The sequence below is a fragment of the Neoarius graeffei genome, chromosome 11 (assembly GCF_027579695.1).
Source record: "Neoarius graeffei isolate fNeoGra1 chromosome 11, fNeoGra1.pri, whole genome shotgun sequence".
Lineage (NCBI taxonomy): Eukaryota > Metazoa > Chordata > Actinopteri > Siluriformes > Ariidae > Neoarius > Neoarius graeffei.
The window spans coordinates 38447776-38475459 of NC_083579.1; the positions used below are offsets into that span (position 1 = coordinate 38447776).

The 27684-nt window shown below is 42.1% G+C and overlaps 1 protein-coding gene across 1 annotated transcript in view; it reads left to right on the top strand.

Annotated features, from left to right (window-relative positions):
* Positions 1-23893, top strand: part of snap25b (synaptosome associated protein 25b) — a 57511-nt gene extending 33618 nt beyond the window's left edge. The window contains exons 4-8 of the mRNA XM_060932975.1: positions 9333-9381; positions 12321-12438; positions 21735-21851; positions 23474-23618; positions 23740-23893. Coding sequence (XP_060788958.1) covers positions 9333-9381; positions 12321-12438; positions 21735-21851; positions 23474-23618; positions 23740-23808 — 498 coding nt within the window. The 3' untranslated portion in view covers positions 23809-23893. The remainder of the gene's footprint in view (positions 1-9332; positions 9382-12320; positions 12439-21734; positions 21852-23473; positions 23619-23739) is intronic.
* The last annotated feature ends 3791 nt before the right edge of the window (positions 23894-27684 follow it).

Here is a 27684-nt window from a genome sequence, read left to right on the forward strand (position 1 = left end):
TTATTTACTATTTACTGTTTGATCTTAAACACATTAAGAAGGCAAGAAATTGCACTAATTAACTTTTGACGAGGCACATCTGTTAACTGAAAAGCATTCCAGGTGACTACCTCATGAAGCTGGTTAAGATAATGCCAATAGTGTGCAAAGCGTCATCAAGGTAAACGGTGACTACTTTGAAGAATCTAAAATATGAAACATATTTTGTTTTGAACACTTTTTTGTTTACCACATAATTCCATATATGTTCCATATGTTATTTCATAGTTTTGATGTCTTCAGTATTGTTCTACAATGTAGAAAATAGTCAAAATACAGAAAAAATGGTGAATGAGTAGGTGTGTACAAACTTTTGACTAGAACTGTATATACTGTTTTCAAAATAAGTTTTATTAGAATCAGATTTAACAAGTGTTGCCAGGCAAAACAAACCTCGCCTGGTAGCACTTATGATGAATATGAAGGAAGATATTGTGAAAAAAGTAGGTACCCTATGGGTCCATGTGGCTGTTTATAAATAAAATTGGTTTTCTGATACCCTGTCCATGCAGTAAATATAGCATATATATATTTACTCTGTGAGGCAGTAGCCACAAAAATGAAGTGTAATCCAAAAATGAACAATTTAAAAATCACAGAAGTAAAATACAGTGGTGCTTGAAAGTTTGTGAACCCTTTAGAATCTTCTATATTTCTGCATAAATATGACCTAAAACATCATCAGATTTTCACACAAGTCCTAAAAGTAGATAAAGAGAACCCAGTTAAACAAATGAGACAAAAATATTATACTTGGTCATTTATTTATTGAGGAAAATGATCCAATATTGCATATCTGTGAGTGGCAAAAGTATGTGAACCTTTGCTTTCAGTATCTGGTGTGATCCCCTTGTGCAGCAATAACTGCAACTAAACGTTTGCAGTAACTGTTGATCAGTCCTGCACACCGGCTTGGAGGAGTTTTAGCCCATTCCTCCGTACAGAACAGCTTCAACTCTGGGATGTTGGTGGGTTTCCTCACATGAACTGCTCGCTTCAGGTCCTTCCACAACATTTCGATTGGATTAAGGTCAGGACTTTGACTTGGCCATTCCAAAACATTAACTTTATTCTTCTTTAACCATTCTTTGGTAGAACGACTTGTGTGCTTAGGGTCGTTGTCTTGCTGCATGAACCACCTTCTCTTGAGATTCAGTTCATGGACAGATGTCCTGACATTTTCCTTTAGAATTCGCTGGTATAATTCAGAATTCATTGTTCCATCAACGATGGCAAGCCGTCCTGGCCCAGATGCAGCAAAACAGGCCCAAACCATGATACTACCACCACCATGTTTCACAGATGGGATAAGGTTCTTGTGCTAGAATGCAGTGTTTTCCTTTCTCCAAACATAACGTTTCTCATTTAAACCAAAAAGTTCTATTTTGGTCTCATCCATCCACAAAACACTTTCCAATAACCTTCTGGCTTGTCCACGTGATCTTTAGCAAACTGCAGATGAGCAGCAATGTTCTTTTTGGAGAGCAATGGCTTTCTCCTTGCAACCCTGCCATGCACACCATTTGTTGTTCAGTGTTCTCCTGATGGTGGACTCATGAACATTAACATTAGCCAATGTGAGAGAGGCCTTCAGTTGCTTAGAAGTTACCCTGGGGTCCTTTGTGACCTTGCCGACTATCACACGCCTTGCTCTTGGAGTGATCTTTGTTGGTCGACCACTCCTGGGGAGGGGAACAATGGTCTTGAATTTCCTCCATTTGTACACAATCCATCTGACTGTGGATTGGTGGAGTCCAAACTCTTTAGAGATGGTTTTGTAACCTTTTCCAGCCTGATGAGCAGCAACAACGCTTTTTCTGAGGTCCTCAGAAATCTCCTTTGTTCGTGCCATGACACACTTCCGCAAACATGTGTTGTGAAGATCAGACTTTGATAGATCCCTGTTCTTTAAATAAAACAGGGTGCCCACTCACACCTGATTGTCATCCCATTGATTGACAACACCGGACTCTAATTTCACCTTCAAGTTAACTGTTAATCCTAGAGGTTCACATACTTTTGCCACTCACAGATATGTAATATTGGGTCATTTTCCTCAATAAATAAATGACCAAGTATAATATTTTTGTCTCATTTGTTTAACTGGGTTCTCTTTATCTACTTTTAGGACTTGTGTGAAAATCTGATGATGTTTTAGGTCATATTTATGCAGAAATATAGAAAATTCTAAAGGGTTCACAAACTTTCAAGCACCACTGTATGCCAAGTGTCTGTACTTTATATTATTCTACTCTTACAGTTTTCAAAACTGAAACCTCCGAACTGAGGCTGACATACACACACTGTCTCCATGACCGAAACTCTTATTTCCCGGAAAAGGCCCAGTGCTAGAGCTCAGTGGAACACACTTTCCCTCTGTAATAAGCATAAACATGTCTGAAAGCGATTTCTTTAGTCCATTTATTTCAAATGTTGAACCAAATTGTATACACTCGCCGGCCATTTTAATCGGAACATGTGTATGCACATGTGCAGTGTGCGAGCTTTACACTCTTACAGCACGATGACGTAGTGGCTAGCACCTCTATGAGGCAGTAGACACAACAAAAATGATTTTGACCTTTTTGGTGACCTTGACCAGATTACCCTTAAAATGTTGGAAGTTCTATTTGAGACCAATGCCCATCTATCCTGAAAGTTTCATGAAGATTGATCTAGCTGTTTTCCCGTAATATCGTTTACAAAAAAAAAAACCCGACCGAAAACAATACCTCACCCCATCCGTAGTGGGTGAGGTAACAAAGCAAACATGACTGCAGTCAACACCAGTTTCAGTGCCTCTTACAGCCACTAGAGGGTGCTGTGTTCACGTTAGCCTGACTCAGCTAACAGATTGTTCAGTAAAATATTTAGCAGGTTTCAAAATGCTCAGCTGTAGTGTGAAAAAAAAAAAGTTTCTGAAAGCAGCTGCTGTATTAATGGTTTGTTTCACAGTGCATTTCTGATTAAAACACTAACTTTACAGAGATGTTAGTGTTTCATTAGTGTTATGGCTAAAACACGTAAAAGTGATAGAAATATATAGAAATGCTGTGAAAAAAATGTATTCTGTGTCATGAGTGGCAAGCTGAGGTGAAGTGAGGACCCAAGAGCAGACTCAGAAAACAGGCAGTGTAAAGAGAAAACTTCTTTAATGACGTAGATGGCAGAAAGGCAAAAAGGTACAGTAGGGCTCAGGCAAAAATCGGTAGTCAAAAAACAGGCCAGGAGGTCAAAAACACAGGAGCAGATAGACACGATCAGGTACAAAAATCTTCACAAAAACTGATGAACACAGGGACAAGGGAAATCCAGGCAGAGGTAGCAAAAGACACAATTCAAAAGAACAGGCAGGCAAAAACAGGGACAAAAACTGGACAGAAAAACTTGACAAAAAAAGGAAAGATTCAGGCAGGGGGAATCAAGAAGACACAATACCAAGGAGCTGTAGCAAGGCGAGGAAAGTCTACAAGAGACAATCTGGGAAATGGAGTAGCTCCAAAACCGTTCTTAAAAAGCCCTAGCTGATGGGAGAGGAGTGGTAGCAGGTGTGGGAGTGCTGCTTCAGAAAATGGCTTTCAGCAAGGCAGGACTGAATTCCTGTCCTGGATCCAGCATGGAAGTCCCACAAGCTAAGGCATGGATGGACTGGACCGGACTGTGACAGTACCCCCCCTTCAACAGGTCCCTCCAGGCACCTTAGAAAGTGCCTCAGGGTGTTGTTGGTGGAAGTCCGTGATGAGGGTGGGATCCATGATGAACCTGGCAGGAACCCAGATCCTCTCCTCAGGACCATACCCCTCCCAATCAACCAGGTACTGGAGCCCTCTGCCTCAGCGTCATACCTTCAGCAGCCTCCTGACAGTGAAGACCTCACCACCATCTATGAACCTGGGAGGAAGAGGGGGTTTGGAGGGTGGGGACAGGGAACTGGAGACAAGGAGTTTGACTTGGGAGACATGGAAAGTTGGATGAATACGGTGCATGGTTACGGGCAGAGACAGACAGTCTTACAGAGCAGGGATTAATTACCTTGGAGACGGGGAAAGGTCCTATGAACCTGGGAGCCAATTTGCGGGAGACTGTCTTGAGGGGCAAGTGGCAAGCATTACCCGCTGCCCCACCTGATAGATGGGAGCTGCTGAGTGGTGTTTGTCGGCTTGCTCTTTAAACATCTTGACAGAACGTAGGAGCTTTTTTCCTGGTCAATGCCCATGTTCTCCTGCAGTGGCGCACAAACATCTGGGCAGAGGGCACGGCGACTTCTTGGATGGGGAAGAGTGGTGGCTAGTAACCCAGAGAGCACTGGAAGGGGGAAAGACCTGTAGCAGAGGTGGTTAAGGAGTTGTGAGCGTACCTCTATCCAAGGAAGGATCTTGCTCCAGGAGGCAGCATCCTTGGACACCATGCACCTGGGAGCCACTTCCAGCTCCTGGTTGGCCCGTTCCATCTGTCCATTGGTCTGAGGGTGAAAACCTGAAGACAGACTGCGAGAAGCACCAGAATTGGGCAGAGAACTGGGGTCCACAGTCTGATATGATGTCTGAGGAGAGTCCGTGTAGACGGAAAACATGGAGTATCAGCAATTCGGCAGTCTCCTTGGCAGTGGGAAGCTTGGGCAGAGGAATAAAATTAACAGCTTTAGAAAAACGGTTGACAACAATGAGGATACAAGTATTGCCACCTGAATTGGGGAGTCCTGTGACAAAATCCAGGGCTATGTGTGACCAGGGCCAGTGGGGAACAGGAAGGGGTCTCAGCAGGCTGGCAGGGGGTCTGTTGCCAGTCTTGTTCCTGGTGCAGATGTTGCAAGCTGCCACAGACCTCTGGACGTCCTCCTTGATGGATGGCCACCAAAAACATTGTCAGATGAGTGCCAGAGTCCGGGCTGCTCCTGGGTGGCATGCCATTCTGGAACCATGACCCCACTGCAACACCAGTGCCCACACAGGAACAAAAAGATGGTTAGGAGGTGCATTACTGGGCCCTGGGTCCTGCTCATGGGCCTTCTGGACCAGGGTTTCCACCTCTAACAGAACAGCCCCCACTAGACACCGTGGAGGAAGGATGGTCTCAGGGGAGGTTGATTCCTCCTGGAGGGGAGAAAACATTCTGCACAAGGCATCGGGCTTACCATTCTTAGAGCCTGGGTGGAAGGAAAGTGTGAACTTGAAGCGAGAAAAGAAGAGACCATCGGGCCTGATGAGAACTGAGGCACTTGGCAGTCCTGAGGTATTCGAGGTTCTTGTGATCTGTCCATACAATGAAGGGAAGGTCTGACCCCTCCAACCAATGTCTCCATTCTTCCAAGGCCAGTTTAACAGCCAACAGTTCCCTATTGCCAACGTCATAGTTTCTCTCAGAGGGGGAAAGCCAATGAGAGAAAGAGCAAGGATGAAGCTTGTTGTCACTAGCCAATCTTTGGGACAATATGGCTCCGACCCCTGACTCTGAAGCATCGACCTCAACCACAAACTGCTGGGACAGATCTGGAATGGTGATTATAGGTGCTGACGTGAACCTTCATTTGAGCTCGGAGAATGCCTTCTCGGTCCCTTCCTCCCAGCTGAAAGGGACCTTGGTGGAAGTTAGGGCCATGAGGGGCCCAGCCACCATACTAAAGTCCCTGATGAACCACCTGTAGAAATTCGCAAACCCAAGAAACCGTTGGAGTTCTCGCCAAGAGGATGGAGTGGGCCAGTCAGCAACTGCCTTGAGTTTCAGGGGGTCCATCTGAATCTGTGCAGGGGAGATAATGAAACCCAGAAAGGAGACAGAACTTCTATGGAACTCACATTTCTCGGCCTTAACAAAAGAGTTTATTTTCCAGGAGTTGCTGAAGGACCTGCCTGACGTGGATGCGGTGTTCATCAAAGGAGTGGGGAAAAAAATCGTCCAGATAAACAAAAACGTTAAGGTAGTCCCTCAGAACATCATTAACAAGGGCCTGGAAAACCATGGGAGCGTTAGTCAGGCCGAATGGAACCACGAGATATTCATAGTGGCCTGTGGGGGGTGTTAAACGCTGTCTTCCATTCGTCCCCTTCCCTGATCCTCACAAGATGGTAAGGTCTAGCTTGGTGAAAATCTGGGCTCCCTGGAGTAACTCAAACACCATAGACATGAGAGGTAGGGGGTAACAGTTCTTGATAGTGAGGTCATTTAGCCCACGGTAATCAATGCAAGGGCACAAGGATTTGTCCTTCTCCACAAAAAAGAATCCCACCCCTGCAGGAGAAGAGGGACAAATAATTCCAGCTGTTAAGGACTTGATGTCTTTATCCATGGCTTGCCTTTCAGAAGGAGAGAGAGAGAGAGTGAGTAAAGTCGCCCCTTAGGTGGTGCAGTTCCAGGGAGGTCAATTCCACAGTCATAGGGCCTATGGGGAGGAAGGGAAACAGCTTGAGACTTGCTGAACACAGGTTTTAAGTCATTATACTCAGGAGGCACATTAGAGAGGTCAGGCTATTCACCAATGGTGGGCTGGAGCAGCTCGGCATGAGGGAGGGCAGATCTCAGGCATGACGATAAACAGAATTGACTCCATCCTAAAATGGTGTTGTTAGTCCAGTTGACATGGAGGTTATGTAGAGTTAACCAGAGCAGACCAAGAACTATGGGCACATGGAGATTACTCATGACAAAACTGGATGGATTCAGAGTGGTTGCCAGAAATTCTTAAGGTGACCAGGGCTGTTCTATGGGTGATGGTGGTCAGACCAGTACCGTTAAGGGTCAGGACAGTGAGGGATGGGTTCAGAGCCAGTAGTGGAATTCCCAGGCGCTTGGCGGTGGTTGAGCAGATCAGGTTTCTGTCAGCCCCTGAATCAATGAGTGCCTGGAGGTCATGGGGCTGATTGCCATGGATAATGACCACTGGGAGTAGCAGTCAATCAGTAAGGGGCTGATTCTGGACATTGCTCACCAGGGCCCCTAAACTCACTGGTGGGTTTTTCCTTTTAAAGGGCAAGATTGGCAGAAATGCCCCAGCTGTCCACAATAAAAACATGCCCTTATTTCCCGACGGCGCTGTCGTTCCTCAGGTGAGATGCAGACTCAGTCTACCTGCATTGGCTCAGCGGAAGGAATGGGAGGCTGAGGGGGAGCAAGACTAGTCTGAGTTCTCTTTCACCCGCTGTCTGATCCAGGAATCAATACAACTGTCGAGGTGCATGAGACCAGGGAGATCAGGTGGCAGTTCTCGTGAGACCAGCTCATCCTTGATGGAGTCTGACAGCCCGTTCAAAAATGCATCAAACAAGGCACTCATTCCAGCCACAAGATACCGCCAAAGTGCAAAACGCAATCGCATAGTCAAAAGCGGACTGGGCACCCTGCCGCAGCCCCATGATTTCTCTTTCTGCCTCTCTGCCAGACAGAGAGCAATCAAAGGTTCACCTCATCTCCTCTGTGAAATCCTTGAAGCTGGCGCAGCATGGTGCAGTTGTTCCCCACTCCCTAACTTTGCCAGTGAGGAGAGTGATGGTGTAGGCCACTCGGGAACGCTCTGTCGGGAAGGCCAGTGGTTGAAGCTCAAGGGTTAGTGAGGATTGAGAAAAGTGATCTGCAGGTACCTGGTTCTCTGTCGTATGGCTGTGGGGTGGGAAGTCTCGGCTCTCTGAAGAGGGCTGGAGCAGGAGCTGGAGGAGCGGTAGGTACAGTAGAGGAGGTTGTGTAGGAGCAGACATTACTTGAAGCTGTTGTAGCTGAGTGGCAAGAAGATTGAGAGTGTCAGAGATGGCGACAAGGTTTTGATTCACCTGTTGGATGTCCTGTTGGTGGGTCCCAAAGAGAGCTCCCCATTTCTGCACCACTGCTCTTAGCTGGGCAAAATCTGCTGGGTCCATGTTGGCCAGACTGTGCTGTCACGAGTGGCGAGCTGAGGTGAAGTGAGGACTCAAGAGCAGACTCAGAAAACAGGCAGTGTAAAGAGAAAACTTCTTTAATGAAGTATGTAGATGGCAGAAAGGCAAAGGTACAGTAGGGCTCAGGCAAAAATCGGTAGTCAAAAACCAGGCCAGGAGGTCAAAAACACAGGAGCAGGTAGACACGATCAGGGACAAAAAACAGGACAGAAAAATCTTCACAAAAACTGATGAACACAGGGACAAGGGAAATCCAGGCAGAGGTAGCAAAAGACAATTCAAAGGAACAAGCAGACAAAAACAGGGACAAAAACTGGACAGAAAAACTTGACAAAAAACAAGGAAAAATTCAGGCAGGGGGACTCAAGAAGACACAATACCAAGGAGCTGTAGTGAGGCAAGGAAAGTCTACAAGAGACAGTCTGACAAATGGAATAGCTCCAAACAGTTCTTAAAAAGCCCTAGCTGATGGGAGAGGAGTGGTAGCAGGTGTGGGAGTGCCGCTTCAGGAAATGGCCTTCAGCAAGGCAGGACTGAATTCCTGTCCTGGATCCGGCCTGGAGCCGGCATGGAAGTCCCACAATCGAAGGCATGGATGGACTGGACCGGACTGTGACATTCTGATAACCAAACATTTCCCAGAACCAAAGCAGCAGTATAGTGGAGTAGATGTGTGTCGTTTGCAAATGATTAAATTGTTTTGATTGAGTCACTCAAGTGTATGATTCAGTATCAGTCATTGCCATGCAGAGTCGTTCATTTTATCCAAAGATTCTTTTATCTGCTCTTTTTGATTTAGTGAATCTTTGGATCAGGCTTCACATTTGAGCAACTGAATGAATCAGTGAATGAATCATTCAACTCAATGGACTCAAATGACTCTAAAACTAAAAAAGAATCTCTTCGTGTATTAAGTTGTGATGTCAAATTTGGTCACAGTGTGGAGTTATGAGACATAGGAAAGTCTCCGCTGATTTCTGGGTGTTTAATGGGATAAACCTGAAGGAGATTATTCATATCTGAGCTCTATTTTTTTCACAGGTTGGACACAACATTTATATTTAGCCTGATTTCAGCTCCAGCATCTTTTCCACAACATTCAAAAATACCAATCAGCACTTTTAAAAATCCTTTACAGTCTAATTTAATCATTATAGGTTTATGTAATACTTCTCCATGGAACCTTTTCTCCCAAAATGAGAACATTCTCCTTAGTATCTATGAGGGTTCCACCAGAGTGACTATCAGAAGAGCACTTTAGAGTGCTCGGTTCACCCTTGTTAAGACTGAAAGCAATATAATACAGAAAGATATTTGAAACACTGTGTGAGAGTTAAAAAGGGGTCTTCAGTTAAAATGTTCATGTTTCATTAACTGATTATTCTGTCCTTTCTGTCCTTCTGTTTTTCTCCTTTGCTCCTGTATCAGAGTAAAGATGCTGGTATCAGAACTCTGGTTATGCTGGATGAACAGGGAGGTAAGAATAAGGAAAAAAGTTTATTAATGAAGTTTTGAGGAGCCATGATGATTTGACGTCATGTCCTGAACTCATGGTTGAGGAGATGTTCCTGGTTTTCTGACCTTCCCAACTTTCATATTCTGTGTTTATCTGAATCATAAAGAGAATAGAGTTCATCTATTTAATCTGTCCTTCATCATGTCCTCTACGTCATCACCTTACCTTATCCTCTCCATCCTTTCCATCATCTCCATTCTCTACATTCTTTCCATCTTCTCCATCAGTTCCATCTTCTCCATCCTCTCCACCTTTTCCAGCTTCTCCATCCTCTGCATTTTTTCCATCTTCTCCATTTTTTCCATCTTCTCCATCTTTTCCATCCACTCCATCCTCTCCACAATCCCGACTTTACACTGTAGAAGTTTCAGCTCAATGTTGCTATTGCAGATAAAATAACACTGTAAAAGGATTATTTGGCTGTTTGTTGAGATCAGGCTCTTTGTTAGAACACATAACGTGATGCCAATTCGACCAAACGTGGTAAATGACAAAGTATGTGCCAGTGTCTGAAATCTGTGATTACAGTGTCAGAGTGTGAGCGCTGCTATGCCACTCGTCTAAAATCCACCAACAGGAGGACGGCGAACTCACAGCACAGCTACAGATACCATAGCGGAGATGAAGAAACGTGAACATGTTAATTCAATTTCTGCAGGATCTGATTTCCAGAATTGAATTCCAGATTGATATCATGAGCAGAACATAGTCATGCTTTTTAATCACAGGTCTATCATCAGAGGATCTTCACACAGCCTGTTATGCAATTCACAACACAGTTTATTGTACAGGAGCTCGTAGAATGTGACAAGGAATTAATTTAAAATCGACCACTGAACTCATACAGAGTGAAACCAGGGTTCGTCAGTAAGCATCATCTCACACACACACACACACACACACACACACACACACACACACACACACACACACACAACATTGTGTATCCTTCCTCATATTAACGAGGATTATCATTAAACAGGGATTATCAGAGTAATTACTGCCTTTTTTCTAAGTACTGATAATTAACTGTTACTCTGTAGGTGTATAATTACTGACTGTAGCTCATTTGTAGCACTGCATAAAGTATTGGCACCTCTCTAAAAACTCCATCGCTGTAAAGGGAGTCTTACTGACTCTGTGTGTGTGTGGTACTAATGCAGTGGCGGCTGGTAGTCTTTCAAACAGGGGAGGCTGGTCGGTTACGATATTTCCAGATTTTAAAAGAAAAAACACATCAATTTTGCCCATACTCTTGCCTCTGATCTGGCTGATTGTTGGCAGGGTCACAAACTGTGAAATAACAGGTTCTTTTGGCCCATTAGCCTACTGTCCAATATACATGATGGTGGTGTTGGGGGGGTATATTTTAACATTTTATATTTTAAAATTGTGACATGTGGCATGTTGTTTAAAAATTTATCATTATTGAAAGCAGCTCTTTGTCAGGAACCTCAGCAGTAACAGCAGAGTGTTCTGGAATAGGCACAAGCACTGACCTTGGGGAGCCAAACATAGAGCTGGGTGCCACACATTTCATTCAATGACACTTTCCCTATATTTTACTTATTTTGACTGAGAAATGTTTTATTGACAATTTTGATAACCCTTCACTTTTAATCCAGGTCTGTAGTGTGAAATGTTCTCGGCTGTGTTTTTGTTTAAAAATGTTTTCCAAATTGTAGCTGTGTTTAATTCATATCCAGAGAAATATATATATTCCAATATAATATACTCAGCATAAACATTTTAAATAGATTCTATATTTTTGGTCCATCCATGACATATTACTAAAGTAGCCTATTTACTGTTGTTGATGTGGGTCACTTGCTGTTAGCCAATTCACTTTCTCGTACCAGGAGAGCTGAAAGGAACGAGTATTATTCCCTACCTTTTTCACCAAGTCAATTTGAGGCGTTGGTCTACCCTGCTCTTTAATTTTATTTTTTTCCTCGAAAGGAAGACTGGCAAATGGCTTTGCCAAAATTAAATCAGCAATGCTTGGCATCCGTGCGCAGCTTTCTTGCTAGCTGACTAGCCCCCTCAAGTTCAAGTTCAGTCACTCAAATAAACGAAATTTCTGGAACTAAGATAGCAAACTTGACAACACTATATTTACGCTTTATTTACAATGAAAATATCTACAAACTAAAAAAGCTGGTAGAAACCGTATGTAATGAATGAAATCGAAATGTAAGCTGATCTCTTACAATACACCACAGCACTTGCGAATCCGCATGGGACTGAACTGAAATTCACCGCTGCCTGTCTATATTTGAAACGAGCTGTCAATCAAAGAAAATATCCGGCCGCTTTCACCAATCACCAGTCTCCTCGCGGAAAGCTTTGCCATGTCCCTCCCACTGTGAGGCTGGGAGTCCGTGGGCGGGCATTTTCGCAGTATTTGTCCAATAATCGTCTTGCATTTTGATATTGACAAGCGCATAGCTCCCAAATGCCATTGAAGTCCACTGAGGCTGGGAGTCCGTGGGACTCTGTGGGCGGGCGTTTTCGCAGTATTTGTCCAATAATCATCTTGCCTTTTGATATTGACAAGCGCATAGCTCCCAAATGCCATTGAAGTCCACTGAAGCTGGGCTGCATCGCGTTGTCACGGGAGGAAAAACTCACGCGCACATTAGGCGAACTGGGGAAAGTTATAACGGAATGATTTCGCACTGTAGTTGGGTTGAGCACATATATTTCTATGATTCTGGATCTGAAATAGCAATATTATAAGGTCGGCTATAACATAAGCCTAGCGCAATTCATCCTACACGATGTTCGTCATTTTTAGAGGAGGCTGAGCCTCCCTCGTTGTCTTAGAGCAATCGCCCGTGTACTAATGAAGCCTCTCTAGTTTTCCTCTGTTATTTAACTGAACCCACGATTATTTCCAGAACAACTGGAGCGCATTGAGGAGGGAATGGATCAGATCAACAAGGACATGAAGGAAGCTGAGAAGAACCTGACGGACCTAGGGAACCTCTGTGGGCTCTGTCCTTGTCCCTGTAACAAGTATGTCACGTCTCACTCTAAAGCTGTATTAGCACTGATGTATCGCAGTGAAATTGATTGCCATCATCGGTGGTCATGTAGTTTTTAACTTCCTGAAAGTTAAAAATTGCCTAAATATCATAAAAGTGCTTGTCTGAGGTGAGGAAATCACTGTATGGATAAAGACAAGATGTGAAATAAAGAGAGAGAAGTGTGTGTTTGAGTAAATGATGACGTAGCGTAGATACTATATATCTGCATAAACACAGACACAGTGGAACTTGTGCTGTTTGGACCGAAAGAAACAAAGGTTTTCCTCAATTTAATTAAAGAATGGGTTAAACTTCCCAGTGACTTCGAGCAGGATCAGGTGTTTATTGCTTTCTTTTCATGTGCTTTGATTGGAGAAATTATTCATTTCACATTTGTGTGCTTTCACATGCGAGAGAAAACTTCAGCTCTTGGTCATATGAATGTGAAAATCAGAAACATTCATGCATTAAGTTTTCTTTTGTTATTTACATGGCTGAATTAACATCATACTACTTTCTGTGAAAAGAATTGTTTTTCAGTGCTGTGTTTTAAATTTCATTACAATTTTAAATAGGGGCGGCACGGTGGTGTAGTGGTTAGCGCTGTCACCTCACAGCAAGAAGGTCCGGGTTTGAGCCCCGTGGCCGGCGAGGGCCTTTCTGTGCAGAGTTTGCATGTTCTCCCCGTGTCCGCATGGGTTTCCTCCTGGTGCTCCGGTTTCCCCCACAGTTCAAAGACATGCAGGTTAGGTTAACTGGTGACTCTAAATTGACCGTAGGTGTGAATGTGAGTGTGAATGGTTGTCTGTGTCTATGTGTCAGCCCTGTGATGACCTGGCGACTTGTCCAGGGTGTACCCCACCTTTCGCCCGTAGTCAGCTGGGATAGACTCCAGCTTGCCTGCGACCCTGTAGAACAGGATAAAGCGGCTAGAGATAATGAGATGAGATGAGACAATTTTAAATAAGAAGCAAAATAAATATTAGATTTTCAGCCACATTTCAGGGCACATGAAGTTGAGTTTATGTAATGATCTGTACAGTTGGATCTGTTTCAGCGTGAAATCACAGATATTTCAGTAATAAACATCGGCTGTGTGAAATGTTGGAGTTGATCACATGTTAAAGTTCACAGTAGAGCAGTGTGTGTGTGGGGGGGTATTTCTGTCATATTTGGAGCACTTTTTAAACATCTCGGAAGTGGTTCATGTATAAGATACGTATGTATGTACACACACACACACACACACACAATATACAAGTCTATAAGGAGATAAAATCCAGACACACATGTGTCTTATGGTTTAGTGTCTTTGTTTTTTTTTTCAATTCAGATATAATCTGTCATTTATCATGGTTCAGATTTTATTCAAATTATATAATGTGTAATCAGATTTTGCATTTTAGCTACAGAGCTGGGCGGCACGGTGGTGTAAGTGGTTAGCACAGTTGCCTCACAGCAAGAAGGTTCTGGGTTCGAGCCCAGCGGCCGGCGAGGGCCTTTTTGTGTGGAGTTTGCATGTTCTCCCCGTGTCTGCGTGGGTTTCCTCTGGGTGCTCTGGTTTCCCCCACAGTCCAAAGACATACGGTTAGGTTAATATGGGACGGCCTTGGGCTGAGGTGCCCCTGAGCGAGGCACCTAACTCCCAACTTCTCCCTGGGCGCTATTAGAATGGCTGTCCACTGCTCTGGGTGTGTGTGTGCTCATTGCTTACATGTGCATGTGTGCGTTCACTGCTTCAGATGGGTTAAATGCAGAGAGGAATTTCACAAGTGTGTGATGAATAAAGTTGTGCTTTCTTTCTTTCTTTCTTTCTTTCTTTCTTTCTTTCTTTCTTTCTTTCTTTCTTTCTTTCTTTCTTTCTTTCTTTCTTATACCTTATACATAATAATGTGCAGATGTGTCTCACAAACATGAGCACTGTGCTCGGTCAGCTGGATGAACTGTTTACATGAATGTCAAGTTTTTTCATTAAAGATTAATGATAGTCATGTGACATCTAACACTCAAACAACCCTTTAACCATTATGATGGCTGAGGTGTATAGAAAAAGGTTTAAGAAAGCAGTGTAACTGTAAGCCATGGCCTAATGGTTAGAGAAGCAGCTTTAGGTCTAAAAGGTTGCTGGTTCGATACCCTGGACCAGCAGGAATGGCTGAAGTGCCCTTGAGCAAGGCACCTAACCTCCAGGCTGCTCTGGGTATGTTATATGTCACTGTAATACATCCCTGATGTGGGTGGAGTACAGAAGCACAGCAGGCGAGAGATAACATTCACACACTTTTATTTTGGACTGCACTCATGTTGCTTTTCAGCTTTAACCATATGTTTTTAGTCACACACAGACACACGCGCGCACACACACACACACACACACTTGTGTTCTGGTCTGGGGAGCTCTCTTCTCTCTGCTCTCTGAGTCCTTTTCTATCCTCCACCATCACTGCAACAAACACACACACACACACATACACAATATTAATAGATAATAGGTGCATTGACTTTGCCACTCACCTTCCCTGGCCACGTCCTCCATTCACAAACTGACGCTAGGCCATGCCCCCACTGCCACAGTCATTCTGGATAAGAGCGTCTGCTAAATGCCATTAATGTAATGTAAATGTACAGTGCCTTGTAAAATATTTATCCACCTTGGTGTTTGTCCTCTTTTGTTGCATTACAAGATGGAATTAAAATGGATTTTGGGGGGGTTAGCACCATTTGATTTACACAACATGCCACCACTTTAAAGATGCTCATTGTTTTTTTATTGTGACACAAACAATAATTAAGATGAAAAAACAGAAATCTGGAGTGTGCATAAGTATTCACCCCCTTTCATATGAAAACCCTAAATAAGAGCTGGTCCAACCAATTCACTTCATAAGTCACATAATTAGTTGAATAAGATCCACCTATGTGCAATCAAAGTGTCACATGATCTGTCACATGATGTCTGTATCAATCAACCTGTTCTGGAAGGACCCTGACTCTGCAACACTACTCAGCAAGCAACATGAAAACCAAGAAGCCTTCAAACAGGTCAGAGACAAAGTTGTGGAGAAGTACAGATCAGGGTTGGGTTATAAAAATATCCCAAACTTTGAATATCCCACGGAGCACCATTAAATCCATTATAGCAAAATGGAAAGAATATGGCACCACTACAAACCTGACAAGAGAAGGCTACCCATGAAAACTCACAGACCGGGCAATGAGGGCATTAATCAGAGATGCAAGAAAGACACCAACAATAATGCTGAAGGAGCTGCAAAGATCCACAGTGGAGATGGGAGTATCTGTCCATAGGACCACTTTAAGCCATATACTCCACAGAGTGGGACTTTATGGAAGAGTGGCCAGAAAAAAGTACAACCCCGATTCCAAAAAAGTTGGGACAAAGTACAAATTGTAAATAAAAACGGAATGCAATGATGTGGAAGTTTCAAAATTCCATATTTTATTCAGAATAGAACATAGATGACATATCAAATGTTTAAACTGAGAAAACATATCATTTAAAGAGAAAAATTAGGTGATTTTAAATTTCATGACAACAACACATCTCAAAAAAGTTGGGACAAGGCTATGTTTCCCACTGTGAGACATCCCCTTTTCTCTTTACAACAGTCTTTAAACGTCTGGGGACTGAGGAGACAAGTTGCTCAAGTTTAGGGATAGGAATGTTAACCCATTCTTGTCTAATGTAGGAGTCTAGTTGCTCAACTGTCTTAGGTCTTTTTTTGTCATATCTTCTGTTTTATGATGCGCCAAATGTTTTCTATGGGTGAAAGATCTGGACTGCAGGCTGGCCAGTTCAGTACCCGGACCCTTCTTCTACGCAGCCATAATGCTGTAATTGATGCAGTATGTGGTTTGGCATTGTCATGTTGGAAAATGCAAGGTCTTCCCTGAAAGAGACATCGTCTGGATGGGAGCATATGTTGCTCTAGAACCTGGATATACCTTTCAGCATTGATGGTGTCTTTCCAGATGTGTAAGCTGCCCATGCCACACACACTAATGCAACCCCATACCATCAGAGATGCAGGCTTCTGAACTGAGCGCTGATAACAACTTGGGTCGTCCTTCTCCTCTTTAGTCCGAATGACATGGCGTCCCTGATTTCCATAAAGAACTTCAAATTTTGATTCATCTGACCACAGAACAGTTATCCACTTTGCCACAGTCCATTTTAAATGAGCCTTGGCCCAGAGAAGACGTCTGCGCTTCTGGATCATGTTTCGATACGGCTTCTTCTTTGAACCAGCTGTTCCTTTTTTGTACCTTAATCCAATTGAGAATCTGCGGCATAATTTGAAGATTGCTGTTCACCAATGCAACCCATCTAACTTGAAGGAGTTGGAGCAGTTTTTCCTTGAGGAATGGGCAAAAATCCCAGTGGCTAGATTTGCTAAGCTAATAGAGACATACTGCAAGAGACTTGCAGCTGTAATTGTAGCAAAAGGTGGCTCTATAAAGTATTGACTTGGGGGGTGAATACTTATGTACACTCCAGATTTCTGTTTTTACATCTTAATTATTGTTTGTGTCACAATTAAAAAACAATGTGCACCTTTAAAGTGGTAGGCATGTTGTGTAAATCAAATGGTGCTAACCCCCCCAAAATCCATTTTAATTCCAGCTTGTAATGCAACAAAATAGGACAAACACCAAAGGGGATGAACACTTCTGCAAGGCATTGTATGTATTCTGTTTTCTATCAGAGAAATTATCAGCTATATGAAACACACACTGCATGCTGAATCAGTTAAATTTGCTTCACCATCTCTCACTTGAATCTCTGCCCACTGCCTGTGTGTTAGAGACATTATATTAGTGTTTTAAACTATTTAAAAATGATAGATATGTTTCAGTGTATACACACCAGTGAGCTAAATTAATATGAGCACTCACAGGTGACGTGAAGAATGCTGTCGGTGTCCACGCTGACTCCTGACCACTGTGGAAAGCACCTACAACGTCTACATGAGTGTCAGAACTGGATGGTGGAACAGTGAAGAAGGTGGTCCAGTCTGATGAATCATGTTTTCTTTTACTTCATGTAGACGTCCAGGTGTGTGTGCAATGCTTACCTGGGGAAGAGATGGTATCAGGATCAGGGCCGTAACTACCATTGAGGACACCGAGGTCATGTCCTCGGCATTTTTTTCCCACGGTATTTTTTTTTTCACTCAGAAATGTGAAATTAATATATGATGAAAATCGTTCTGACTTTGATCGGTGGAAAATTCTAAATTCAGCTTGCATCCCCCTGTTCTCATTTGTTTGTCTAAAAATAAAGTCCACATAATCATTTTTAAACGAAGCTGAAATATCCGACATTGGAAACATTTCATATTAGGCAGCCTCGCGATAGTCAGCTAAGCACCACGGGATATACAAGAGTTGAGAAGTGTCTCATCAAGGTCCGACTCCGCAGCCAGTCAGTTTGTCAATTAGTCGTGGAATCTGAAAATTGACATAAGATGAAGAAGTCTACTACACTAAAACAAACCAAACTCAGCTTTGGAAAGTCAACAAGTGAGAGAAAAAGAAAGAGGGAAGAAAGTGAGTTAATTTTGCCAGTCACTGACAGTTATGTGCCGGAATGCTTATGATCATTAACAGTGCAATTTTAATTAGCATTTCAAGCAACAACAGTCGAAGCCACTTAGCTAGATAGGATTTTCGTTTTCCAGGCGGCACAAACTCTTTTATTCTCTCTCTCGATTTGATTTGGTGCGTTTCAGATCAGAAAAGGCTGGACAGTCATGACCTGTTGTTTATGAAGTTATTGGATACTGACGAGACTTGAGCTATTTTGCTAACTTACCAGACTATAGAGTGCTTCGAGGTCAGCGCGCACCCGGCGGCGGCCATATTGGAAGTCAAAGCGCGCTGTGTCAGTGCATTGTTGTTGTCCAGAGAAGCAAAAAGGGGTGACAATGCCGAATACGTGTGTCATTGTTGGCTGTAGTAGCCGGGGGGAAAAGGGTGGCAAAAGCTTCTACAGACTCCCTAAAGTCGTGACTAACCAGGGAATTGCAGCACAGGAGAAAAGCGAGCGGAGGAGACGACAGTGGCTGGCTGCCATTAACCGATCAAATTTAGGACAACTGGACTGTATCCGGATTTGTTCTGATCACTTTGTGACAGGTAGGTTAATATTGTCTTGAATTTCATAGTTACTAAAATAGTTATTTTAATTTCATAGTTACCGGTAGCATCCAGTATGCCGGCTGTTGTGTGACCGTCGTTCTTTCCCTCAGTCTCGTGGCCGCTTCAACATAAAACAACATGGGAGCAACATTCCCCAAGTCCAGCAATGCAGTTGCAATGTGCACACAAAATAGCATGTCTCTTGTCAACTATTATCCAGGGGTGTAGACTAGGCTGGGATAGACTCTGCGAGTGTAACACTTTCCCTCTGATCACTTTTGTCTCTCCGTCTTCAGCAGTAAACACCGACACATCGCAGACCCAACCGGACACAAATCTATCGTATGCTTCCATACTCTTGTAGTTCTGGAAATCCTTTAGTTCACAAAATGGACTTGGGTGAAACACTAGATAGTTCACAAGATCTATGTATGTTAAATGCGGCAACAAGCTGGGGTCAGCTTTCCATTCCTTCTCACTAACAGTGTATGGATCTACATTCCCAATGAAACGTACCTTCTCAGCATAACGCTCCCGTACCTGCTTATCCAAACTTTCACAGTAGTGCTCCATCACTTCAGATGCCTAAATTCTTAAAAAAATCCAAGCTTCTAAGCCCTCTAACGCGGAAACGAATCGGTGAATGTGTACTCTGTGAGCGCTCTGGAGCGAGTGACTTCCAAGATGGCCGCGCACGCGCAGTGTTACTATTTTTAGCATCATCTCGGAGCCCTCTATTGGCTAACGTGAACACAAGACACTATTGTTTTGATCATTGGTGGTATTTTCGAACGGAAATGAAAACGGGTAGCAAACTTATTATGTTCACATTTTATTTACAACATGATGTAACACCTCTGACTGCTTTCTGTCAATCATGAACAGCCCAGCCGCGTTCACAGCTCCTCCACCAGCTGGAGATGAGCCTCCTCTCGGGAAGTCTTGTCCCGCCCCTCTTATTGACTCCCATCTCCAGTGAGGCTCAGTCTCCGAATGTGGCGTTTTAGTCGGTTTTGTCCAATAACCGTCTCGTATTTTGCTATTGAAAAGGGCATATATTTTTTAAAAAGCAATTGAAGTCCATTCAGGCTCAGCTAGATTGTGTTGTCACTCTCACTCACTCACTCACTCACTCACTCACACTCCATCACTCACTCACTCTCACACACTCTCTCACTCACCCACACTCACTCACGCGCACAAAATACTTTTGTGATCGTGCAGTTTTGAAATTGTTAAAATAAACATGTTCACCGGGCAGCACGGTGGTGTAGTGGTTAGCGCTGTCGCCTCACAGCAAGAAGGTCCTGGGTTCGAGTCCCATGGCCGGCGAGGGCCTTTCTGTGTGGAGTTTGCATGTTCTCCCCGTGTCCGCATGGGTTTCCTCTGGGTGCTCCGGTTTCCCCCACAGTCCAAAGACATGCAGGTTAGGTTAACTGGTGACTCTAAATTGACCGTAGGTGTGAATGTGAGTGTGAATGGTTGTCTGTGTCTATGTGTCAGCCCTGTGATGACCTGGTGACTTGTCCAGGGTGTACCCCGCCTTTCGCCCATAGTCAGCTGGGATAGGCTCCAGCTTGCCTGCGACCCTGTAGAAGGATAAAGTGGCTAGAGATAATGAGATGAGAACATGTTCACCTACATGTTCATCTTGTTGGGCTTGTGATTTTGACTCGTTTCCAAAATGTATGAAAAGTCACCATATTAGGACATTTTTTTTTTGGCAAATAAGATGTATCGCAATGTTTGACCTCGGTATTTGAAAAATCCTGGTTATGGCCCTGATCAGGATGCACTGCTGGGAAACCTTGAGTCCTGGTATTCATGTGGATGTTACTTTGACAAGTACCACCTACCTAAACATTGTTACAGACCAAGTATACCCCTTCATGGCAATGGTATTCCCTAATCTCAGTGTGCTCCTTCAGCAGGATAATGTGCCCTGCTACACTGCAAGAATGATTCAGGAATGGCTTGAGGAACATGACAAAGAGTTCAAGGTGTTGCCTGGGCATCCAAACTCTACAGACCTCAATCTAATCAAGCATCTGTGTGATGTGCTGGGACATCACAATCTACGGCGGCTCCACGTCTCAACTAGCAGGACTTAAAGAATCTTCTGCTAACGTCCTGGTGCCAGATACCATAGCACACCTTCAGAGCTTCTTCAGAGGTGCTATAGAGGCCATGCTTCAGCGAGTCCGAGCTGTTGGGGTAGCACACAGAGAACCAACAGCATATTACACGTGTTCATAATGTCCTGCCTCATTGGTGTACAGATTTTAAAATCATACCTTCTCTTTTAAATTTCTCTGAAATGAAAAATGTTGTTTAAGATGGAATCTTAATGAACCAAGACACATTTGTTACTTTTTATTGTTTTTGAAATAATTTACACTGAAATATAAATGACAGTCAGTCTGTTTAATTCAACACTTTTTACTTTTACAGTCTTTAATTAAACAGTGTTTAGCGTGACATTAGGAGTGATGGTCTATACTGTAAATACACAGATTTATGTCTTTGCTGGAATATTTTAAAATAATTTATTCTATGCTAATTTAGTAGTAGTTTTATAGCTTTGTTTTGTTTTGTGACATTAATAATGATGAAACTGTAATAAAACATAACAAACTCCTGATTTTCAAGCCCACGTGTGTGTGTGTGGGTGTATTTGAGTGTATAATGGCACAACATTGTTCTCTCAGTAATGCATCTGTTGCTGAGTTTTATTTATATTCTATAGACAGTGTCGGTGCTGAAAATCTGAGTTTACCAAAAACTGTTTTTATTCATCAGCTTTTTTTATTCCAAGGTAATGAACCTGTCACAGTGTGAAATTATGGATTATTGATGAGGATGAGTGGAAGGAGAAAGGTGTATCAGTGTTTAATACTGGATGAAATAAAAAGTATTGTAGATTGAGCACTCAGACTGTTTATGATGTCCGAGGGGCAGATTCCTTAAACAGGCCACAGATCAGATTGACTCTGAGATGCAAGAAAACCCCACAACAGTCTAATCTTTTACAGCACATCTGAACTGCTGCGATCAGATATGAATCCAAGCACAGGCTTTTACCCAAACTGTATCTCTCTCTCTCTCTCTCTCTCTCTCTCTCAGACTGAAAGAGCGAGGACAGAATTGGGGAAACAATCAGGACGGCGTGGTTTCCAGCCAGCCCGCTCGTGTAATGGATGAACGTGAACAGATGGCCATCAGTGGGGGATTTATTCGCAGGTCTGCGTTTATATCAATACAGTTATAAAACTGATTTTTTTTTTTAAACTCAGTTGGTCCCTGTTCCCTCCTTCAGAGGATGTAGTGTACACTGTGTAGTGCACTAATACAGAGAGCTTTAGAGGACAGAGAATTGAGTCTGGCCCAGAACGTGAATGTAGAACTGAATACAGAGATGAATTCAGCATGAACTGTAGGTGCTAAAGAAGGCAACTGGACTTGCTTGAAATCCTTGAAGACATTTCACCTCTCATCCGAAAGGCTTCTTCAGTTCTGTCTGACTGGTGGGGAGTTCCATGTATTTATCCTGTAGTGGACCAAAAGCAACCCTAAGGAAAGTCATTGAGGTCACACGGCCCTCTCTTGTGCTCTCTCATCTTCAGCTCACCCCACAGGTTTTCAGTTGGGTTCAGGTCAGGAGACTGAGATGGCCAGGGCAGAAGCTTGATTCTGTGGCCAGCGAACCATTTGTGTTGATTTGGACACATGCTTCGGATCATTGTCCTGTTGGAAGATCCAATGACAACCCAGTTTTAGTTTCCTGGCAGAGGCAGCCAGATTTTGATTGAAAATGTCCTGCTATTTCATGTAGTCTGTGATGCAATGTACCCTAACAAGGTTTCCAGGGCCTTGGGAGGAAAAACAGTCTCAAAACATCATAGAATCTCCACCATATTTTACAGTTGGGATTGGGTTCTTTTAATTATAGCCATCCTTCTTTTTACACCAAACCCACCTTGAGTGTTTATTACCAAAAAGTTCAATTTTTGTTACATCAGACCATAGAACACGGTTCAAGTCAAAGTTGTTGTAGTGTTTTGCAAACTCCAGGCTCTCATGTTTGTGGTTAACTGACAGAAAAGGCTTCTTTCTGCCAGACCTTCCAAATAATCTGTAGGCATGGAGGTGGCATGGTTTTGTAGACTTGGAGGTAGCTGTTGGTTTTGTAGACTTGGAAACCCCAAGATTTTACTTTTTCTTGTCACCAACAGTAATATATATATATATATATATATATATATATATATATATATATATATATATATATATATATATATATATGCATGCCTCTCTTACCCTCCTCCTCACTGTACGTGGGTGCAAAATAAACTTGGGTCCTCTTCCAGGCAAGTTTGTAACAGCTCCAGTTGGTGTTCTTTTTTTTTTAAATTATTATTGCCCTAACAGTAGAAATGGGCATTTTCAGATGAGTAGCTATTATTTTTATAACCATTCCCTGACTTATGAAGGTCAACACACTTCTCTGTCATTTGGTTTGTGTGTTCTCTTATCTTTCCCATATTGATGGATGACTAAGGGAATTTGGTCTCTTTGTCACCTTATATTTGTCCCCCAGTTAATCAGGAAGTCATGGATCACAGATTGAAAGTTCCTACACACTCCAGTCAACTCAAAAATGTATCAAAAATCAATTATAAATATACAGTACCAGTCAAAAGCTTGGACACACCTACCCATTCATCAAATGAGTAAATATTTATTTGATATTTAGTACTGAAAATACTATACTGTATGTGTTCTGTCTTGCATATTGTGATTGTTCTGTACATGTTAAGACACATCACAAATGTGTGTTTGCGTGTGTATGTGTGTGTCTCCAGGGTAACGAATGATGCACGGGAGAATGAGATGGATGAGAATCTAGAGCAGGTTGGTAGCATCATTGGGAATCTGCGTCACATGGCTCTGGACATGGGCAATGAGATTGACACTCAGAACCGCCAGATTGACAGGATCATGGACATGGTGAGCAACTTGCATTTACTCATTTATTCACAGCGAAATAAACAATTATAATAATTAATATAACATTTATGAACTATTACTGACTATTATTTTAAAAATTAAACTATTTTATGTTTCTCAGGCTGATTCCAACAAAACAAGGATTGATGAGGCTAACCAGCGCGCCACAAAAATGCTGGGAAGCGGCTAAACGTCTGCAAGAAATACTTTCAACCTTCTGTCCCACTTTCAGTCTGTTTCTTCTTCTATATAGTCACTTGATAACTTTACATACATATGTACACACACACACACACACACACACACACACACATTGTAGACATTGCTGTTCTGTGTTATATAGTAGTGATGAGTGATTCATGATTCATTCCTTTTAAATAACTCTTTTAAGTGAATAATGTGAACCTATTCACAATCACAAACAATATCTCACACTGATTCAAATAATCTCATCAGTGAATTTATTTTACCTCCTGTCACTTAACATTTCTACCTGTTGGTTACAGAAAATATTCAGAGCAAACCTTCTGAACACAAATTAGATGTCTCCAAAAACAGGTGTGTCCTTTTGTCCTTACACGGTCAAACCTCTAAATATTCCTCAGGAACTTAAAATTCCTTTCACACAGCCACACCCACTTTGCTTTCACAGTGTGAACAAGCACAATCTTATAGTTAGTGTATAGTTTATACAACCTTATTCCCCCCAAAAAGTTGGAATGCTGTGTAAACTGTAAATAAAAACAATGTGAAGATTTGCAAATCACGGTAACCCTATATTTCATTGAAAATAGTACAAAGACAACATATCAATTGTTGAAACTGAGAAATTTTATTGTTATTTGAAAAAATATATGCTCCTATTGAATTTGATGCCAGCAACACATTTAAAAAAGAAGTTGGGACAGGGGCATGTTTACTACTGTGTTGCATCACCTCTACTTTTAACAACACTCTGTAAATGTTTGGGAACTGAGGAGACCAGTTGCTATACTTTTGAAAGTGAAATGTTGTCCCATTCTTGCCTGATATAGGATTTCAGTTGCTCAACAGTTTGGGGTCTCCTTTGTTGTGTTTTGCACTTCATAATGTGTCAGATGTTTTCAGTGGGAGACAGATCTAGACTGCAGGCAGGCCAGTTTAGCACCTGGACTCTTTTTCTGTGGAGCCATGCAGTTTTAATACGTGCAGAATGTGATTTTGTCTTGCTGAAATAAGCAAGGCCTTGCCTGAAAAAGATTTTGTCTGAATGGCAGCATGTTGCGCTGAAACATGTATATATCATTCAGCATTAATGATGCCTTCCCAGATGTACAAGCTACCCCTGTCATGTGCATTAATGCACCCTCATACTATCACAGATGCTGGCTTTTGAACTGTGCACTGATAACAAGCCGGATGGTCCCTCTCCTCTTTAACCTGAAGGATGTGGTGTCCATGATTTCCAAAAAGTATTTCAAATTTTCATTCATCAGGCCTTGGGACAATTTTCCACTTCGCCTCAGTCCATCGTAAAAGAGCTCAGGTCCAGAGAAGGTGGCGATGCTTCTGGATATTGTTTATATCTAGTTTTAACTTGCATTTCTGGATGCAGTAATGAACTGTTTTCACAGACGATGGTTTTCTGAAGTGTGCCTGAGCCCATACAGTGATTTCCACTACAGACACATGTCTGCTTTTAATGCAGTGTCACCTGAGGGCCTGAAGATCACAGGCATCCAATGCCAGTTTTCAGCCTTGTCTCTTGCATACAGAGATTTCTCCAGATTCTCTGAATCGTTTAATGATATTATGTACCATAGATGATGTGATCCCCAAATTCTTTGCAATTTTACATTGAGGAACATTATTCTTAAATTGTTGCACTGTTTGCCCACGCAGTCTTTCACAGAGCAGTGAACCCCTCCCCATCCTAACTTCTGAGAGACTCCACCTCTCTGGGATGCTCTTTTTATACCCAAACATGTTACTGGCCTGTTGCCAATTAACCAAATTAGTTTTTTGTTTGTTTGTTTGTTTGTTTGTTTGTTTGTTTGTTTGTTTGTTTAACATTACACAACTTTTCCAGTCTTTTGTTGCCCCGTCCCAACTTTTTTGAAATATGTTGCTGGCATTAAGTTCAAAATGAGTATTTTTTTTGACAAATTATCTCTCAACATTTGATATGTTGTCTTTGTACTATTTTCAATTAAATATAGAGTTTCCATGATTTGCAAATCATTGTATTCTGTGTTCATTTACATTTTACACAGCATTCCAACTTTTTTGGAAATGGAGTTGTAGTAAGTTATAGATATTAATCCTTGACACTTGCTCCACATTTCCGCTCGGCTGCTCTGAGTGCTGAATCAAATAAATCAAATTTAATTCAGTCTGACTCACTTAAATGAGTGGTTAGAAAGAGTCGAATCAGTGACTCACAATGTTCATCGCTCACTGATATTCGATGTAATCACAGACTGTAAATACATGCTCACTCCATTCCATACCTGTAACTGTATGTATATAAACAGTGCATGTCTGATTACTGTATCTCACACATGAAGGTTTTCTTTTTGTTGTTATTTTTTTTAATATTACATGTATTTTATTTAAATCTTTCCCGAATAAGCTGTAACAACAGATTGCTACACCTCTTTGCATAATCCATCTTTCTAACTTTCTCTCTCTCTCTCTCTCTCTCTCTCTCTATATATATATATATATATATATATATATATATGTATTTATTTACTATATCATATTACATTATACGTACACACTCATAGTAAGTAGCTGACAGTAGTGCTGTGTAGTTTGTGTATCCAGCTTTTTATGTAAATGTTGAATGTACACATGAGATAAAATAGACAATGAAGAAAGGAAACAGAGTGTTTGGAATAAATGATGAGTGTGTGTGTGTGTGTGTGTGTGTTCCAGTTGTTGTCTTTGTACTATTTGCCATGACTGGCACACTTTGATGTGATTATGTCATCATGTCACTCCATGTTCAGCATGTTCAATAGAGCAGCAGGTGAAAACACACCACTATTTAACCGAGCTCAACACCTGAGACAGAGTTTCAGAAAAATAGAACATGTGAGATTTAAATCACTTTCCATCCAAAAGCAATGATGTGCTCCAGTTTATCTGATTCATTCAAAACATTCATTCCTGCAAACTTTACTACAGTGTCACACTTTGTGTTCAACTAAGTCGATGGAGAATATTATGAAGAAAAAATACAATAAAAATACTATAATACACCAGTGGAGCAGCATGTGTGGTTGATGTGTATATCATGTTTATTTACATGTAATTGGTCAGCGTAGAGAGGAAAATAAAAGGTGAAATAAAGTGTCTGCTTTTCTCCAGGTGTAGTGACTCCGCTGAGTTTGGTGAGAGTGAATTTAATTCTTTAGTTCTGCTCTGGATGAGGTGTCTATTCCATGTTATTTAAATTCATCTTGTATATTTTGACATGTTTGAAGAGGTCAAAATTCAGGGAGTGTAGGCCTACAGTTTAAAATGATGTGTCCATAAGAGAGTGTGAAGATTAGAGAGCAACACTTTTCATGTTCATCATGTCTGAAACAGAAACTGAATCATTTCTGAGCTATTTTCAGCTCTACTTTAAATAAATGGGTGACATGGTAAAGTGATAATGCTGTGGTGATGATGTGACGATGTTGGAAAAGCTGCATGCAACACACTGATCCTCTTTTAGCTCTGGATTATGTGGGATTAAGGTTGAAAACACACACACATTAATACAGAACTATATGATGGAAATTATTTAGTTTAAATCACTGATCAATGGAGGGTTTTTTTTCTTTACAGCAGCAGTGAAAATTTCTGTCTTTAACTTTCTTTCAGTTCATCTCTTTCTCTCTCACAAATACACACACACACACACACACACACACACACACACACACACACACACACAGTATATCCAGTGAACCTCTCTCTCTCTCGCATGTAATCTTCTCTGGCCCTGGGTTGTGTTCCAATCCTGTGTTCAGTGCCACTCATTCACTTCCCCTTGATTGAGACCCCTTGGCCATTTTAAGGGCAGTTCCAGGGC